Source organism: Myiozetetes cayanensis, unplaced genomic scaffold (genome assembly GCF_022539395.1).
Source record: "Myiozetetes cayanensis isolate MyiCay16 unplaced genomic scaffold, myiCay2020 scf28, whole genome shotgun sequence".
Lineage (NCBI taxonomy): Eukaryota > Metazoa > Chordata > Aves > Passeriformes > Tyrannidae > Myiozetetes > Myiozetetes cayanensis.
The window spans coordinates 3,258,226-3,277,162 of NW_026087499.1; the positions used below are offsets into that span (position 1 = coordinate 3,258,226).

An 18,937-nucleotide genomic window follows, 5' to 3' on the forward strand; every position below is an offset into this window, starting at 1 on the left:
GGAGCCTCAAGCTGAAGTGATGAATTAAGAAAGAAATAAATTATTTGCCTGGAAATAAGTCATATGTGCAAACACTGCTTTATCAGCTGCATAAAAGGCTTCCAGTCAAGTGAGCAAGAGGCAGATATGGCAGTCTGATCCCTCAGGAATAGGAACTCTGCAGGGAACAGCAGCAGGCATGGGGCTTCTGGAACCGAGAAGCAAATGAGACCCTCTTTTCTCTGAACAAAGGCAATGCTGGGCAGGGTCCTGGTAAAGAAACAAAACTTTATTTTCTACAGGTCGGAGAAATACTTTAAACTCAGGCAAATGAGGAGCCGTAAATAAGGTAAACCATTATCTGCAAGTAGCAAACAAAACCCTGTCCCCTCCCCACGTCTGATGCAACTCTCCCAAAGCAGGAACGGACTGCAGCCTTCAGCACAGAACCTCTGGAGCTCAGGGCACTGGCCAGGCACTGCTGGGAGGGCTGTCCTTGCTGGAGGCTCTGGGGAACACCCCTGAGTACCTGGATGAGGAATAAACCATGCAGAGGAACCCTCAACCACCACCACCAACCAAACAAACACGTTTGTTTGCACATTGTTGTGTTGTCCGTGTTCCAGTGAAGAACAGGAGCCAGCCTGGAGCTCCCAGGAAGATTCACACACTAGGACTGAAATCCATGCCCAGCACAGTCCCATTCAGCAGCTACTGAAGTTTTCCTGTCCTCGTGATATTCGCTCACCTCAGAACTCACCGCCCGGTTCGCCTCGTCAGGCAGAAAAGCAAAACCCCAAACCGATTTTTAAGATTTACAGTGGAGGGTGAGGGGAAGAAGGGGAGAAAACCAGGAAACTGGAGTACAGTCACACAGTCCCTTCCAGAGGATCCTAAGCAAAGTCGAAGACCGAAGCCTTTGGTACGTGAGTGCAAGGAGGATTGGGACCTTTTCCGTCTGCTCAGCCTCTCCAGCGGCGCCTTCCCCAGGGCTTTAGCTCCCTCTGTGGGACTCCGGGGTGATCCCACACCTGCACAAAAGGAAGCACAGTTACAGCCCAGGACTGTCCCCCCACCCTGCAGCCTTTGCACAGGGCCTGGCCCAGCCTGTGCCAGGTGTGCCCCGAGCCAGGGGAAGAGGCTTTGCTGCAGCTCCAGCCCCAGGGGTGTCACCTTGGAGCAGCTGGAACGGGCGTGATGGACCCATTCCTAAAGCCCAGCCTGGCACCACAACCTCAGCCACCTCCAGAAACACCTGAGCTGGAATTCCCCAGTGCATGCCTGGCAGGGGAGAGATCAGAGCCGTCTCCACAGGCGCCTGAGGCACCTGCCCTGCACTCACACCTCATCCAGAGACCAAGGGGTACCTGCCAGGAGCAGCCAGGCACTTCCACACGTCACCTCCCCTATCAGCCCATCTCCCTTCATATTTAGGCCACCCTCAGCTTCAGTGTTAGGACCCACAGGCATTTCTAAGAGGTCCTCTGTTGGCTGTTTTCCTTTCTCTGCCCTTGCTGACAGGAGGATGTCAGAGATGTCACAGACTTTCCACTGTGGCCCCTCGCTGGTGTTTACAGCCCAGCGTGCTTCCCTGAAACCCCTGGAGCTGGAACCGTGTTCTGGTGAGCTGCACATTCCTTCAAAAGCATTTCTCAGAGCTCTGTAATGGAAAAAGGCAAACTGAGAACATGGAATCTGTTTTGGTTATTTTTTTTGTGTGTGTTGGGTTTTTGTGCGTGTGTTTTGCTTTGTTTTCCCTTAAGCCAATTTGGTGACAATTTTACTTCCTCTCTTCAGGGCTGGCTCCAAAAACCAGAACACAGCATAACTCCAAGCCTCATAAAATTCAAAAATTACTATCCTGCCTTTCTACAAGAACTTTAACACAGCTCCTCTTTCCAGACCTCACGGGACTAACACGAAGCTGAGCTACCCAGGTTGCTATTTAGCTTTTAGAAGCTTAAAAAAGCCTTTTAAAAGGAGAAAAAAACCCACAACAAACCCTCTTGAAGTTATCTATGGCAAAGATAAGATGTTTCCACCTACCTCTCAAAGTCTCCAGGGATGTAAAGAGCAGAGCCCTTCTGCATCCCCTTTAAATGGGTTCTGAGCTCTTGAGAGCTTCACCTCCTGTGTTTACACAGCCTGTGCAGCACGGGGCTTAAATATACTAATATAATAATAAAGCTAATGCCAAGGCTTCAGGAAATAACAGGACCTGCCTCTGCCTACAGTCCCCTAAGAGCTCTGGATCATGTAACTGTTGTGCTTGCTGTTAACGTGACTAAAATAAACTAATAAGAGCAGCTTGGGAACAGCCAGGGGCCCGGAGTGGCTGGAGCCAGACAGCTTCCCTGCCTCCACACACAGCTCACAGGGCTCCTGGTCTGTTTGCAAAAACCTGGTGTACAAATCAAAAGTGTCAACTGATTGAAAAGAAGGAGCCCTGTGTGGTTTTTTGGGGGCTGTGTGGTCTAGGAGGAGAAGGAGGAGATGGACGCAGGAGAGGTCCAGCTCAGAGCCCTGCCATCCCCAACAGCCCCTTCCCTCCAGGATGCTCCTCCCCTGCCATCCCCGCTGGCCCAGGCAGGCAGCTCCTGTCAGCCTCAGCCCTTTGGACTGAGTGTGACCTGCAGGGTGAGTCCAACTGCAGGAACACAGATGGTTTCATACTCTCTCTGAAGAGGCAGTGCATCCCAGCTTACACAGCACTGCAAGGACCTCAGTGCCCCATCTTAAGAACTTCTGTCAAAATTTTGCTCCCAGAGACTTTCTAGGCAAGCTTGGGTGAATCACTTCCCCTCCTTTTCCCTTTCATGATGAGTGGCAGCAGGGATTGTGTTCCCTCACGAGCAAAACTCGGGGCACTGAACATCTGAACTGTGCAGTGCTGATGAAATGTGTGTGCACGTGGCACTCTACATCAAAAAAGAGCCACTCATTCCTCTTCTTCAGCTTTCACTGGTGTCCTGTCTTTCAGGCTCCAGTAACAGCTGGAGCAGCACCACCCCAGCTCAGGGGAAGGAGGGGTGGAGCAGTTCTGTAAATGGTTTAAGACCTGCAAAGTCAGACAGGGAATCCCCCCAGCAGCAGCAGAAACCTCCCCCTCTGCCAGCTGCCTACTGACAGCTGTGCCCACCCCTCGGACCACGAAGCACGGGCAGGGCAGGAGGAAAGACTCACACTGGGATTTCTTACCATGAAAGGAGGACTCGACACCGAGGTGGAGGCAGCTCAGGTGCTGGAAAGCAGTGGCTTTGTCTGCTCAGGGCCTGGCACATCCTTGTGGGGTTCTGGGCGCTGCCAGGAGCTGTTTGATCTCTGCCAAGGCCAGTCCAGCTCGTCGTGTTTGCAGCAGCAGATGAAGGAAAGCAGCCGAGCCCGGACCACCCGAGTGCAGAGCACAAACATGATGCAGTTGGCACCTCCCTGGAACGTGTTACCAATTCCCTGCAAGGGCAAGAAAGGAATGAACCAGTGCTGCTCCTCCAGGCACTCCCCCCACCCAGAGAAGAGCACACATCGTGTCAGACCAGCTGCATGACAGTCACCAACTTCACATCAACGAGAAAACAAATGAAAAATAAAGCTTTTTTTTCTTTTTTTCCGTGAAAAGGACCCAAAAAGCAGAGCAGAGAGCTGCTGTGGGCTGGCACTGCTGCAGCCTGGGGTAGGGCAGGAGCAGGCTGAGCTCTCCTGAGGGACAGACACCCAACATTCCTGGGCTGAGCTGATTCTGCAGGCAGCTGGCGCTGTCCATCCCTCCCCACTGCAGCTTTATTCTGCAGCCACTAGATGCTGCTGCAACAGCTACTGCTGGAATCGCTGCCCTTGCTGGAGTCATTGCTGGGGCTGAGCATCCCGGGCAGGGCAGCACTTGCCAGCAGGGAGCAGGTGTTCTCACAGCACAGCATCCTGTGACACGAAGAGCACCAAAACCTCATCTCCCTCCCACATCCTCCTCCCGATGCGTTTCCCGGCGAATACTCACATGCAGGACAACCAGGACTGAGTTTTGCACGGCAGGGGAGTTGCAGAGGGTCAGGATGAACCTCACAGTGCTCCAGATGCGGAGGAAGATGAAGATGACAGGGATGAGAACCAGCTTCTTGTCCGCTATGGAAGCCCGGGGCTGGAATGCAGGTGCCCCTGAGAGGATGGGGCGGTACTCTGAGAGAGCTGCGTGCTTCCAGGGAGGGGCAGAGAGAGCAAACATCAACAAAAACCCACACACACTGCACATTCAGCTCCAGGGATTCTTTCCAGAGCAAGCTAAATCTCTGCATCCTGCAGGAATTTAACAGGGGCTCGGCTGTGAGCAGTGGCCACACTCTGCCTCTGCGAGCACAAACGCTCCTGCTGAAGCCAGGGAGTGGCAAATGAGGGAGATCCAGCCCTTGCCAGAGTCCCACTAAAGCTTTATACTTGCAAACATCACTGGGTGATGTTTGAGACAGGTCATAAGAATATAAATAAAAACGTGGTGCTCCACAAAATAGTTTTGCTGCTTCAGCCAAAACACAGCCCAAGCCCTGCTCTGGTTGCCTATTGCTCTCCCTTGGAAGTGGGAGACTCCCTGCCAGTTCAGAAGCTCAGCAAGCAGCTCCAGGCCTGGCAAAGTCCCCAGGGATGAGGAGAGGGGGGAGATGATGGAGCTCAGAAAGCTCCACGAGGTGCTGCTCCAGACCCTCAGACCCCCAAGTGAGAGCAGGGACTGCTGCCTGCCCTTAGCTCTGCTCCCAGGACGGGCTCAGGGCTGGAGTGGGGAGGGAGAGCAGAGTTCCCAGGAATCCCTGGCAGAGCAGGAGCAGCAGCCCAGGCTTTTTTGGGGGGTCAGGTTTCCAGGAGGTCACACTTCTATCTTTGACAGCGGCTGGGACACGGTGTCCTGTCGGGGTTACGTCAGGTGGTGCTGACAGGCACGAGCAAACCCTTCCCAACTCCCCTTTCCCAGGACACTTTGGGCTGCTTAAAACTACCCTTGTTCTTCCAGCTCTGCCCTAAGCAGGTTTGTGTTTATCCCTTCCTGCAACTGCCACAGCTGCACCACAAGTGCAGCGGCAGCGTTTTCCTTTCCACGGGTGAGAGGGATTTTTTAACTCTAATACAACTTAGAGGAAATAAAAGGAATCCTTGAATGCAGTTCCTTCTGCCACTCTCAATCTAGATGTCTCTGTTATGCAAATGCTGTCCCAGATGCTTTAATTCTCTGTGTTCACAGGGAACAGCAACAACAAAGCTCTGAATTCCAAAACCCTGCCGGGCCAGGGTGTCTCCTGTGCAGTGTGTGTGAGGTGCCTATTGCCCAGACTCCCAAACAGTGCTTTATGCTGCCAGCACAAACCATTCATAAACACAGACTACCCTTTCTGATACTGCAAGGACTGAGGTTAGATAAGTCTGCAGAACACCGATTAAAGCGGGATTTTGTCCTTCACGCCCTGTTTCAATTCCTACCTAGGACTGAGCATTTCCCTCACGAACATCCCACGACCCCTGCTATGCTCTCAAAAGGCTTTTACATCCTTGTGCTAAGTCACTGTGTGGTGATGCTGCTCCCAGGGGTGGGGACACTGCAGGGTTGTGAAGCAATTCCTGCCTGTGCAGCTGCTAAATGTGGCCCAAAACCTGCAGAGCGTGGCAGGGCAGGACCACAGAGCGAGTCAGGAGGCCCAGCTGAACACAGCACAGTACTCACTGCTCTGCTGATGTGCTTCTTGATGAGGATGTAGAGCACTGGCAGGGTCACGTAGGCCAGGATCTCCCAAACCTTCCCCGTCAGCAGCATCCACAGGACACGATCCTCGGCATCCAGGTTGACCCAGCACCAGCCCACAGAAACGTTGGAGGCATCGTAGCCAATCTTCTTCAGGGCAACAGCAGCCACCGTGATGGCAAGGGGGACACCCCAGCTGAGGAGGGAACACAGAGAGCAAGGTGAAGCCAAGATCACCCTGGGTTTAGTCCCTCCCCACACCTCAGCTCAGGGATTCTTCATCAGCCAGGATGCCAATACCTGTTCCAGACATCAGCACTCCTGTGTCAGGCTGAAGGGAAGTGGCTGACAAACAGACAGTGTACGGATGTGGACTGCAAATCCCACTTCCTAAGGACCCACTACAGGGATTTGGATCCCCAGGCCTGAAGGACAGATGTGTAATGATGTGCTACACTCTGACCTGGCCTGCACAGCACACCCAGGGGGAACAGGAGACCTTCCCACCTACTCCCCTTCTCCCCTGGACACAGGAGAGGCTGAGGATTTGCCAAGCCCAGAGCACTGCACAATGTGACTGTCCTGCAGGGCTCAGTCACCTCCCTCAGGGCTTTCAGAACACGAGCAGCCAAATCCCACACCCTGATTCCAAAGTGGCACTTTGGACCAGCACACAAAGAAATCCACGGCTTTATTCCATCAGTGCTCTGGTTTGCTTTGCTTTTCAGTGGAGGTGTAGGCAATGTTTTGGGAGCAAAAGTATAATTTCTGAAGGACAAAGAGCAAGTTTCTTCCCAAGGAAAAGCACTGGCAGTAACAGCAGAAAGCTAAGAATGCCAAGAGGAATTCTCATAATTTGGAGCTGTGACTTTGGCTTCTCTCTTGACAGCAGAGGCAAATATAAGGAAGCATTTAGAATAAAAACAACTGTGGTGACACACATGAATTGTCACTCAGCAGCTTGGGCTGCCCACAAGAAGCCACGAGGAAGAAGACAAAAATTCCATGAGCCCACAGAAACATGAAAATTACACCATGGCTGAAAGAGTGCCCTGCATCCAGCTGAGTGCATCAGCTGCCCTCCCCACGGCCATCCTCAGGGAAAAACCCTGTGCAGCCTGAAGAGGGACAAGGGACATTCAATAGATGCCATAAATGCTTGAGAGTGCTCAGACTGAGCTCCCAGCACAGCCCCCCTTGGGCCCCCCAGGTGCAGAGAAAACAAATCCATGCCTGTCCTGCTCTCGGTGCCTTTCTGGGTCATGCTTGCCTTCCACTGACAGCCTGGAGCAGCTGCAGAGAGCATGGGAAGGGTCTTCCTCCCAAAAATGGGTTCCACAGGCACCAGACTATGCAGGCAAACAGCAGTTGCCTTGACCAGATTATCTGAAATTCCAGCTGAAGAATCAGAGATAATCCCATGATATTAGATTTCCGAAAATACCCCCTTTCCCACTCTTAAATAATGTCCGGGTTCACTCCTCACAAAACAAACAAATGCAAATATAACACTGTAAAAAATGTCAGAGTCGACTCTTCAGCACGTTTAGGACATTTTGTTTCAATGTTCAGTTCAGAACAGGCAGTGCTGATCCAAGCCAGCGCTGTTATTTAAGGACAGTGGTGCTGCAGGAAGCCCTCCCCGCGCTGTTATCAGAGCAGGCTTTCTAAAAACATCCCAAACGTCACCACCACCGTGACAGCTTCCACACAATTCACGCCTCGTTTTGGTAAAAGTGGTGATTTCTCTGAAAACAATTCTGTTTTCAGCTCACTTGGAACTTCTTGAGCACCAAGGTAGAGAATTCAAGAGAACTGGCATTTCCTTAGAGAAACCACGTTAAGGCACACAAGTACCAAGAAAAAGGAAGCAAATTAAGAAACTAATTTCTCTAAATAATCATCTCAACAGTGACCTGAAACTGAAAGAGAATCACGGTAAAAGCAGGTCGAGTTACTGCGTGTGGATGTAAAACAGCCCAAGTCCACACAGACACAGCCAGGGAAGCCACAGCAGGAATAACAGACCCCTAGGAAAGAGACTTCCAAAAATCTTCACTATATAACTGGGAAAAGGAAAGAGTGTGGAAGAAAACTGCTGCACAGCAGGCAGTCGATTTTCACTGGAATAGCACGTTGGGATCAGATGGATGTTTACCACTAACACCAAGGATAAAGGATGACCAGCTCCAAGCGAAGTCAGAAAGGATCCAGAAAGTAATCAGACATCTCAGTGAACTTCAGCTCTACTTTAGGAAACTGGAAAGGAGAACTGAGACTGGTGATTTGGTCCTTCTTAAGAACTCCTGAAGGGCAGATTCACGAGGGCTGCAAAATGCCAGTGCTTTTACACCCAGCTGGAGGAATGGAGGAACTGAGGAACCAGCATTCATCACCCAAGGCCTGTGCAGAGAGTGGAATGAAAGGGATCCGAGATAACAGAGAGGCAGAAATGTTCCTCTGAGCCTCCAAGAGCAATTATGTAGGCTGGGCCTCCCAAAAGTACTCTTGGATCTAAACACAATCAGAGAGGGAGAGAAGGGGAAGACGACAACTCCTTGCACCTCTGTAGGAAGGCTGGAGATCCCGTCCCTAAGGTAGATACAACACTTCTTATTCCCCTAATACAGCTCCTAGTAATGGATTAATAAAGAAAACCCACCATATAACCCACTATTATCCTTGCACATTAACACCAAAACAAGGCAAGGCAAGGACCCCTAAACTCCACCACTCTTCAGCTCGACTTGTCTTGACGTTTCCTTGTCCTCAGCATGCCTGGGTCAGGTTGTTTAATAACCACATTCTGATTTATGCTGCACAGCTGCTTTTTTTCCTCCCTAGAGGCTCTCACAAGAGGTGATCTGCTGTCACCTGCCTGCACAGGTTAGGCAACAAGCCATCCTGCCAGCAGGACTGCGGGCAATTCCTTCTGGGGCCAGCAATTTATCCTTCTGTAGAGAAAGAAAAATCAGTCTCCTGGATCTCCCAGCCAACATTCCAGGAAAAGAGCTCTGAGTACACCTTGCAAGCAGAACTCCAGAGCAAATCTGCCTTAATTTAAGCATGCATGAGACAGCCCAGCAAGGACTGAGATGAACAGGACAGTAGTACATGAAAGGACCCCAAGTACTTCGTGGACATGCATGTACATGTAAAAATGCATGGTATAACTGTATATATAAATAAACATACATTTATATGCATATATAAATACAAACAATGCTTATAATTATAATATGCTTATAATTGTTAAATATTAATTATTTATTAATTACATAAGTAAAGCATATATATGCTTGTATGCATTGCCTGATCATGAAATAAAAATACTTGTCATATAAATAAAAAGTTGACAATAAAAAAAGTTTTCAGCAATTGCTGTCAAAAGCCAAGAAAAAACAATCCCAAGGTGGGTTCTGTCTGTCTGGTCCACTCCTCAGCCTGAGTTTGGATCAGCTGCTCTCACCACAGAGCTGACATCACCCAACCAGATGACACTCGATATTTAGAAATTCAGAACACGAGGCAGCCTGGTGCTTTGCACTCTGGATGCCAGACCTCACATTTTACAACTGCCTAAATATTTCCAAAGCTAAGTGTAACCTTCTTTTCAAAGCTCCTCTGAGCTGGACGAGTTTAAAACCTGCACAGAGGCTGCAGAAGAGGTGGATGTGTTACCACATGAAACCTGTTGGACAGGTTTGGTGTGACATCCTCATTTCCCTACGGAGACTGTCAGGTACTGACTTCCAACATCTGTTTAGTCAGCTCCACTCAGCTAAAGAATGAAGTCTCTGGTTATACCCAACATCAACAAAGCACTGGTCTTAAGAAACCCCTTGTGAGCAGCTGCTCCTGAAGAATGGGAAACACGCCTGACAAAACTCCTTCCTGCCTTGGATCCCTTCCAGAGGTGTCTTGGAATGACTCTTCACACAATGGTCGCTGCATGACTCTGCTGGCAAACTACAAAGCAAGGAGGGGGAATAAAAACCCCTCAGGTTCTCGCCTAGACAAAAAAAAAAAAAATTAAAAAAAAAAAGTGGAAATTTAACTTTAAATCCTTAAGACATCGCCCACCTTTGTCACCTTTCTTTTTGGCCTAGACAGGTCTCCCACATTTGCCTCCTGCAACTGATATATGAAAAGACACTAATGCATCCATGGGTAGAAGTGGTTCTGATAGATTTTTAGGCTACCAGCACTGCAGTGAAACCCTAAAGCACTGGAAAGGGTGAGGGGGAGCCACCTGCAAGCGTTGCATCCCGAATTTCACGTCGTGACTGAGTTCTCGGGCGCCCATCAAAGTGCAGGGAAGGGAAGCAGGGTGACGTGTCAGGAGGGGATGGGCAGAGAGCAGGTCCTCACTTGTTTTCCTCTGGGTTTTCCTAAGCAGCAGCAGCTTTAAACACTGTCTGTGCACAGAGCAGGAGGCCTCGACAAAGCAGCACCTGACAACAGGTGCTTTGTGAGTGCTGTCCCTTTTGAACAGAGCAAGTGGTGCTGACCCACCCCAAGGGCAGAAGATGGCTTTTTATTTTCGTTGTAAAGAACTGAAAATAAAGCTACAGATTCGCCCAGAGGCAGCTCAGTTTGAGCTGTGTCACAAAGCAGAGCAATCTTTTGGGGTTTTTCCAGTTTTTAAAGGGTGTAGAGATTACAACCAACGCTGTTTTGGTGACTCTGCCTGTTCCTTTGTGCACTTTGTAGCCACCGAGGCTGAGGGGCATCAAACCAGATGGAGAAACAAACACAGGCAAAAGCCCCACAAACAATCAGCAGGCAAGAAAATTACAAATAGGCCAGATTTGCCTCAACTCTTTGATGTCTCCTGACAGAGCCAGCATGGCCATGAAGGAGTCAGGCTTCTGTTTTCTGTCCATTAAGCAACTTGTGGCTCTTTACTGGCACTCCAGCCTCTCCACGGCTCTCAGAGCTCTCTATTCACTTGAGATTAAATAACCTAAAAAGCTCCTCCACTGTCTCACTGCATCGTATTTCAGCTTCACCACCAACAAATCTGGTGTTTCCAGTCACCTCAGGCTTCCTCACACACAGACCCTGCTGTCAGGCAGCAATTAGAACAGGTAGGGCAGGAACTGAAGTTCCTCCCTGATTCACACTCAGCCTTAAAGTCTTTCTGTGGCACATCCTTACCTGGACTCGGCTCTAATTCCATCATCTCCCAACTGCTGCTGTTTGAAACTACAAGGTGACAAATACTTGACTAAGAAACCAAAGAAAATTTGGTGTTCGTCCCAATTACTTTATTTTTCCCCCCCCTTTTAAACCAGATCATTCCTCTTATAATTTATTGCAAAAGCTTGGCAAGAAGGAGGACTAAAGGATCACTGTTTTGCTCAGCGTGGACGTAGCACATGATTCCACAAGCTCCAATTGCATAATGAAAGCTTTTACTAAACATGCTGTGGAAAATCAGCTCCCTAAATAACAGAAACCGAGACAGAAAGCTACACCGCGGTCTGGTTCGCCTTGCTTTCAATCAAACATGCCAAAACAACCTCCAGAATGCTTTCCTAGCAGCCTCATCACTTGCAGACAGCATTCTCCTGTGGGTATTGAATTACAGCAACCTGCCCGGGGAAAGGGGAAGGATCCACACACCAGGGAAGTCAGGGACCCATGGAAACAGACCCCAAACACGGGAGTTTTGGCAGACAGGTATCACAAGCACAAGTTTTAGGGTATTATTTCCCGGATGTCAGGGCAGAAGCCAGGATTTTTAGAGTCGTTGTAACTCGCCAGAGATTTTTCTGTGTGACCTTGAGCAAAAAACATTTTCAACTTTTTCCACGTCTCCAATTCTTCACTTGGGAAGGGCGGAGGGGGGGGAGAGGGGATGGAACCAGCAGGGTTGGCTGGTTAAAAGGCAGCAAAATCCGTGTTTAAAAGGAATTTGAGAGGGGGACACAGGCGCTATCCTTAAAGGAGGCGCAGGTGATTCCAGCGGCCATCCGAGCGCTCCATCGCGGAGCAGAGCACGCAGCACGGAGCAGCGGGGGCTCCTGGCCACGGGGTGGGTGTCGGGGGGTCCCCACCTCCCAGGAGCAGCAGGCAGCACCCACCTCACGGCGTGGAAGCAGCACAGCAAGCCCGTGCCCGTGGGCGAGCCCCTGACGATGGTGAGGTAGAGGTAGAGGGCGATGGCCATGGTCCAGAAGAAGGAGCTGGTGTTGGCGAAGGTGGACAGGGCGCCCTGCAGGACGCAGTCCCAGGAGGTCCTGTCGAAGTCCTGCAGCACCCCGTAGAAGTAGGAGAGCGCCGAGAGCAGGTCGGCCAGCGACAGGTACAGCAGGAGCTGCCGCGGCCGCGTCCGCAGCTCCGGCCACAGCGCGTGGGAGCAGAGCAGGAGCGAGGAGCCCACGCAGGACAGGACACAGGACACGAGCACCACGGCCCGCTCCGAGCCCAGCAGCTCCGTCGGGGGCAGCGGGGCGGGCATGGCAGCGGTCCCGGCAGCGGCGGGGGATGGAGGAGCCGCGGCGGGACCGGAGCGCTCCGCGGGAGCGCCGGGACGGGACGGGAGAGGATGGGATGGGATGGGGAGGGCAGGAGCGGCAGGAGCCGGGACCGGCTCGGCAGCGGCGGGGCCCGACCCGCCCCCGCTGTCATGTGAGCCCGGCCCGGCCCCCCCGCTCCCCCTCTGGATCCCGAGGGAATCCCCAGGGAGCGGCCCCGGGAGCCGCGCTGCGAGCGGAGCGGCTGCGGCCCCGCGGCGCAGAAAACACCTCCGTCCTTCGAACCGGGAAAACCCCGCCGCGACAGGACGCGACAGAAATAAACGCCCGCTCTGCTGTCGTCTCCTCATTTTCACTGTTGACTCCACACTTTTACTGTCGGGACCTTCTTCCCCCCAGGACAGCGCACAGCTCGCCTGTCCCTTCCGAGCCACCTCTATCGGTGTTTGCACATGTATATGTACACTCGAGGGCACACTGGAACACGTTCCCATGCCCAGAAGAAAGGTTTATCGGACCAGCAACACACACCACCGGTCCCTCACCCTGGCCAGGTGACACCGGTGTTACCTTCACCTCCCACATTCCAGCACTGATTCGCAGCATCCTGCAACCCGCGGAGCTGAAAAGCCTCAGGAGAGACACAACAGAGCGTTCATTCCCCGTGTTAAACGGATTTTACAGCTCTGTCGATAAGAAAGAGCTTTCCCCCACCCCGCCTCTCCTTCAAAGAACTCACGGGTTGAAAGCATGTCCTTGTTTGCCTGATCCTTCACCGGCTTCCACACAAGACAACTCATACTTTACACCTTTGATGTAAATGTGCTCCATTTTCAAAGGGCGTTGCTGTTTCAGGTGTCTTGTTCTCCCGAACAGTTTAATCATTTCCCAGCCATGAAGGATCCCTGCTGAACTCAGGTTTTAACAAGGTTTATTCGGACCTGTAGAACCAGGTGTCCCCACCCAAGCTTCCCCCAGCACCCTGCAGCCACCTAACACACCCCAGACAACACACCTGATGGAAACACCTTAAAAAAACCACAAATGATTTCAAGTTTTCATGTCACTTTTGGCCACGGTGTCCTTTCAGTTCTACGTTCCCATCTTCCAAATTGAGAGAGAGAGTTCTCAACATTTTAAATCACTTCTTTTGACCTGGACACAATTTGACACTAATAGCTTTTCTTAACTTATCATTATTCCAGCCTTTCTTTAGCTACCATCTGACCCACCCCAAAAAACCCCAAGACAAAGCTCTGTCAAGGCTGCACTCCCACTTGTTGCTCTTACACATTCTTGTCTTCTTCCTCCTTGTTTGGTTTCCCCTTTCCCCACTTTTGTAGCACAAGACACTCCCCTAACTATCACAAACATCCAGACAAACCACAGCATCAAACACCCTGGGGCTTTGGAGTGTTGCTTTTATTTCTGGGTGTTAATTAGGCCTTGCCAGACAGCGAAATCAAAATAAACCCAGAATTTGCATTTCCCTAACTGTGTGGCTGGAATTCAGATATTCCCTTCTCCCCACTTTTTTAAAAAAGCAGTTTGTCAGGTCATCATATGCTGCAGGAACAAACAAATGTATCTTTGTTTTAGCAGTCAGAAATAGGATAAGGGCAGAGGATTTTCTGCTGGGTCTCTAAAATAGGAATATGGCAAGTTTACACACAGAAGTCACCACTCCAGAGCAGGGCACAGACAAAGAGCTTGTGCTTTAAAACTGAGGAATAAAAGGCAAATAACTTCTTACTAAGGATTCCCACCACCTTTCATTTTCTTGATATCTCCACAGCCAAGACATCCAGCACCTCCGTGGCATTCCTGGCATTTTGAGGTTGTTACCTTCCAGCTGCAGGGGAGCAGTGCAGCTGTCTCTGCCCAAAATACACATTCCTACCTTCGCTCCCAAGGAATCTGCAGTTGTCCAGAGAACAGAAATATTTGGAAACTGCCCAAAGATACATGTCAATTCAAAGGCAGCGTTGTCTGTAGCTCAGAAGTAAAAAAAAAACAAAAAACTCTAAGCAAGTGGCTTAGACACAATGAAAAATCTCCTATGAGAGCCTCTCTTTCAGAGGCTTTTTAAGGCACAGGGAGATGAAGCAACGTGGTGTTTGGTGAAAAGACAAAAAATCTTTTTTTTTTCCTGACTTGAATTCCTCTCACCAACCACTAAAAGAGCTATCTGACACACAGGCTACACTCTGCATCTTACACAGCACTGGTTGAGCTGTAGCTGCAGAAATTTACCTCCACTGGGAGACAGAAAGTACTGACATCATAACCTTTAAATTTTTTTTTTTTTTTTTTTTTACAAACTGGCTTCAACAAGAAGTTTTTGCTGTGCCCCTGCAGCTGGTAGGAAGCTGGGCTGAGACAGTTCTCCATTAACTAGGAACCTGGTCATATGCCTTAGGACTTTTAGGTGATTATTAGGAGCTGAGACCCCCCCAGCACCTCTGCATATCCCAGACAAAGGCCTGCTTTACAGCACTGTGAAATCTGGATTTAGGGCCAGGTCAGTGAGGCAGCTTTTCATCAGAGACAAAGACACTCCAAGAAAAAGCACATGAGCACAGGAGTTCTGCTCTTGCTCTGGTTTACTCCCCTGATCTGCTCAAAGGCCAGCTCAGGGTCCACCAGGGAGAGGAGCCTGAGCTCCTCCTGAACCATCAAGTCACCATTTCACATCCCAGTCCAGAGCACACACGTGTGAGGAAGAAAAGAGACTTTGCACCACTTAGAGCTGTTTGTTTCTGACGTTTCAGCCAAGGGAACCCGAGTTCCCTTCACCACGTCCACCTTAAGGCCACAGAGAGAATTAACACCCTCTGCCTGCAAGTGCCAGCTCCCAGCACCCCCAGCAGCCTCTGCACCCACAAGAGGTCACTGCTGGTCCAGGCAGGAGTGTTTTCTCCCATCATCACTGTCCTGATCTAACAAGCTCTTCATAAAGGCAGATGAACCTTGGCCACCTTTTCCCACCCCTGCCCACAGCTTAGACAGTGATTTCAAGAAGGAGCCTGGAAAAAAAAAGGTTGAGTCCAATTTCATGGCACACACAAACAAACAAACAAACAAAAAGTAGATGAGTATTGAAATAACCAGAACTCTTTAATGCTTTAGTTTTCAAACCACCATGAAGCTAAATTCCAACCCAGGAATCCAATACAGCTGTTTCTTATACCCATCAGCTTCTCAGGGCTCAGTCTGGGAGCAATCAGACACCCAACTCCCACCCCCTGACAGGAATGCCAAATTAAATGCACCCTGCCCAACCTTCCCCTGCCACAGACCCCAGGCAGAACACCTGGCCAAGAGTTACACCTGAGTCTCTGGAAAGAGAAACCTAACTCTGGAACTGTAAAACAGTTTAAAAAATAAAATAAAAACAACAGAAAGCCAGCCAACAGTTTTACCAGCACCTGAGCTCTTCACTTCCAGGAGAATGGGACCATTTTTTCTAAGGCATCACCTGATCCTTGGGTTCACTGCATCAGCTGAAAGGAAAGCCAGGGGAGCATAGTTAAGAGAAGGCTTCTGAGAGAGGTGAAAATCCTCATGCTTGTCCTTTGTTGCTTTTTCTAGCATGTGACATAAAAAAAAAAACAAAAAAAACCCCCTACATTTCTAGCAGTCCTGGCACAGATTAGGGACCTAATCCTTGACTTCATTAACCCCATCTGTTCCATTTTTGGCCAGGCACTAACACAGCCAGCTTTTGATACAGCACTGCTGAAAGACATCGAGGGCTGCTCAGAAAATTCCAGAGTGATCACTCAGAATCTTCATAACAGTCTCTCATTACCTGCCCCCCTCCAGAAAACAACCCTCCTCACACAGATTTAGAAGGGTCAAATGAAAAAAATCCAAACCACAAGGAAATATTTCCTACATGTCAATAAGAATGCCAAGCAACAAATCAGTCAAAAAGGTGCAGACACCACATCCAATCTCAACACCAACAGCTCCCACTCTCCCCCAGGGACCAGATGGGGGTCACACAAAAAAACCCAAAGTACCACCCAAGATGCCCTCATGTCACTGCAACAGCTGAAAATAAGTTTAACTAAGATTAGTTTTAGTTCATTCCAAGTCCTCTGGAATTAGCAAATGCTGGGTGAATTCCTACTTTATCCTGGTCATGCAAGACCAAACACCCTGACTTTCTCCACTGCTGCTACTTGCAGGTTAATCCCCTCCTTCCTCCTGCTTCCCACCCCTCTGCTGTGCAGCAGTGACAGGGCTGTGCCCTCCAAGCTGCTTCCAGGGCCTGGGTACAAACTGTGGCATGTTAACTGCTGCTCCAGCCTGGCTCTTTGGGATTCCTTAGGGCCTGAAACAATCCCCTTGAACCAGACCCACCCAACACAACTGTTGGTGGAGTGACGCATTTTCAACTCTTGGCAGGCTCAGCGTGAGGACAGAGGAGTGGCCCCGAGGCAAAGGAGACCCTGTAAAAACCTGCTGGATCAGGATGACTTGGGATTTACTCCAGGCTTTCCTTTTCCACCTCCAGCAAACCCCAGAGCAGAGTGTTTGCACACAACTGCTGAAGCAGGACACCCTCATCCCCTGCTGCAGAGCACCACACTGCATCCCTCCAGCAAGCAGAGATGCTTAGTCATTTGAAACAGTTCCATTAGCATAAAAATGTGTAGTCAGGCTGCAGAGATGGCACAAGAATTCAAGCCAGCAGCTCTCAAAAAAAAAAAAAAAAAAAAAGGGCAAAAAAAAAAGTCAAAGCCACCAGCAATGAGATTTTTTTGCAGGCAGAATGTAATTAGTTACAGTGCTGGAACGAAGCCAGTGACAATCAAGGAATTAAAGGATGCTCCAAGTGTTGTGATAGGTTTTAATTTCAAATTTAAATGAGGGGATTAACAAGGGATATTCCTTCATGCTGGGGCTGTGTGGAGAAAAATAAAGGTGTTGATATTGTGCATTCATAATGAAACAGGGCACGCCATGAACAAGCAAAAGATATTGCATTTCAGAGCTGGTTGTGAGGCCACCCAGGTCAGACCCAAGCGTGGAAAGGGCACTAGAAAGGGGATTTACACGGAATACAAAGGGCCTGTCTCTGCAGTGAACTTCATGGCAACCCCTCAATGCTAATTTCCTACCACTGTCATTATTTATAGTAAAAATAATATAATTGATAGTCAGAAAATAGGCCCAACTGTAGGATTTCTGGGGTGCAGTTTTTCCTGTAAATTGACCTGGAGGTGCACACTTTGCAGCAGAGAGGGCTGCCTCCAGCCTGTGGTTTTAACACGGATGAGACAGGAATATAAAAGCTAATAATGAGAGCCCCAAGGAGGGAGTCAGGATGCAGATCAGCTTTCCTTGGCTGCTGAGCTCAAAACCTCACTCAAGGTATTTCACACAAGTTACTTGGAACAGGTGGAAAGAAAACCAGCAAACAGACAATTTTACTGGAGGGAAATAATAATTTATAAATATAATAAATAACACAGCTGTAGTAAACCTACAGTCCAAAATCTAAACATGACTCCAAAAAGGGATTTTAAAACACTTCTCATCCTTTGCCCAGCTCTGTGCAGGAAACTCAGAGAGCAGAACATTCTCTTGTAACTTGGAATTCAAACCTCCTGTCTTTATTAACACAGAGGAAGTTGCTCAGCAGTCACACAGTGAGACAGGTTCAAACCCCACGTGTTTGTCACCCCAACCACATTCCAGTCATTGCATCAGTCCCAATCAGCCAACACCCAGCTCAGACTCAAGTACAGGGCAGAGTCAAGCTGGGAAAGGGCACCAGAAAGGGCATTTCCACATAATACACGGTGGCAGTTCCTGCAGTGATCTTCATGGCCATCTACCAGGGACAACCCACCCTGTTTCTTCCCACAAAAAGCCAGGAACTGATGGTCATAGTGAGAGAGACAGGGACAAGGCAAAAGCAGCTTGGTTGGTCTAAATGAAATAAATGTAAGCTCTTATCCTCTGTGTGATTACTGAAAAGTTAAACAAGATTTAGGCAAGGCCTTTCCCTTCTCCCAGTGCTGGGATGATTCTTCCTGCTCCCCCAGCACCTAGTGCTGCATTTTGCAGCATTACCAACCACAGCTGGCATTTGACACATTTGACACTCAGGGACAGGCACGGGGGAAGGACAAAGAAAGAAGAAAAACTTGCAGTGTGTTCATCTTTGTCTCCTCTGACATGGAACATCCCGTGGCACTTCTCACACCAGCCTTCTGCTCCCTCAGCACCCCCAGCTCCAGCTCCACACACAACACCTGGGCAGCTTCCCAGCCTGGATCCCCATCCAGCTCGAGCCAGGGAGGTGAGGCAGGCCCAACAATGTGCAGCACTTCTAGGGCAGTATACTTGCTGATTGCTTCCTTGACTATTGCTCACAACAACCAGCTAAGACACTGCCAAAGAAACACTCACAGCTGGCATCACACGAGGATGGCAGGTCGTTGGAAATCCTCAACTGCTCGTCCACAGAGCCTGGGGACAAACAGAGAGTCAGTGAAGCAGCTGCAGCAGTACTGAAAAAAAACACCAGTTTTCAAGGGAGAGGAGGCTCAAACCCATAAAGTGACAGTTCCCCTGTCCCTTACCCCCAGATCTTGGTCATGGCCTCTGAGAATTACAAATATTACCAAGATAAGCCCAGCTTACTTGTCTGCAATCCTTATTTATTGCAATGAGTTCCCACATTTCACACACCACCACTTCTTGGGCAGGAGAGTGGAACAATACCCACCAAACATCTGGAAAC

The 18,937-nt window shown here is 49.6% G+C and overlaps 1 protein-coding gene across 2 annotated transcripts; it reads right to left on the minus strand.

Moving 5' to 3' along the window:
• Positions 1-247: 247 nt before the first annotated feature.
• On the minus strand, positions 248-18,594 carry GPR157 (G protein-coupled receptor 157). Of its 2 annotated transcripts, XM_050322477.1 has the most exons (6): positions 18,447-18,594; positions 11,785-15,680; positions 5,678-5,891; positions 3,971-4,165; positions 3,178-3,429; positions 248-1,010 (listed from the first exon to the last, which is right to left on the minus strand). In XM_050322477.1, exons 2-5 carry the CDS (start codon positions 12,669-12,671, stop codon positions 3,214-3,216), a joined length of 1,512 nt encoding a protein of 503 aa, XP_050178434.1. In that variant the 5' UTR covers positions 12,672-15,680; positions 18,447-18,594; the 3' UTR covers positions 248-1,010; positions 3,178-3,213. The 2 variants fall into 2 exon arrangements, with proteins under 2 accessions (XP_050178434.1, XP_050178433.1); XM_050322476.1 differs by having other exon boundaries at positions 11,785-18,594.
• Positions 18,595-18,937: the final 343 nt, after the last annotated feature.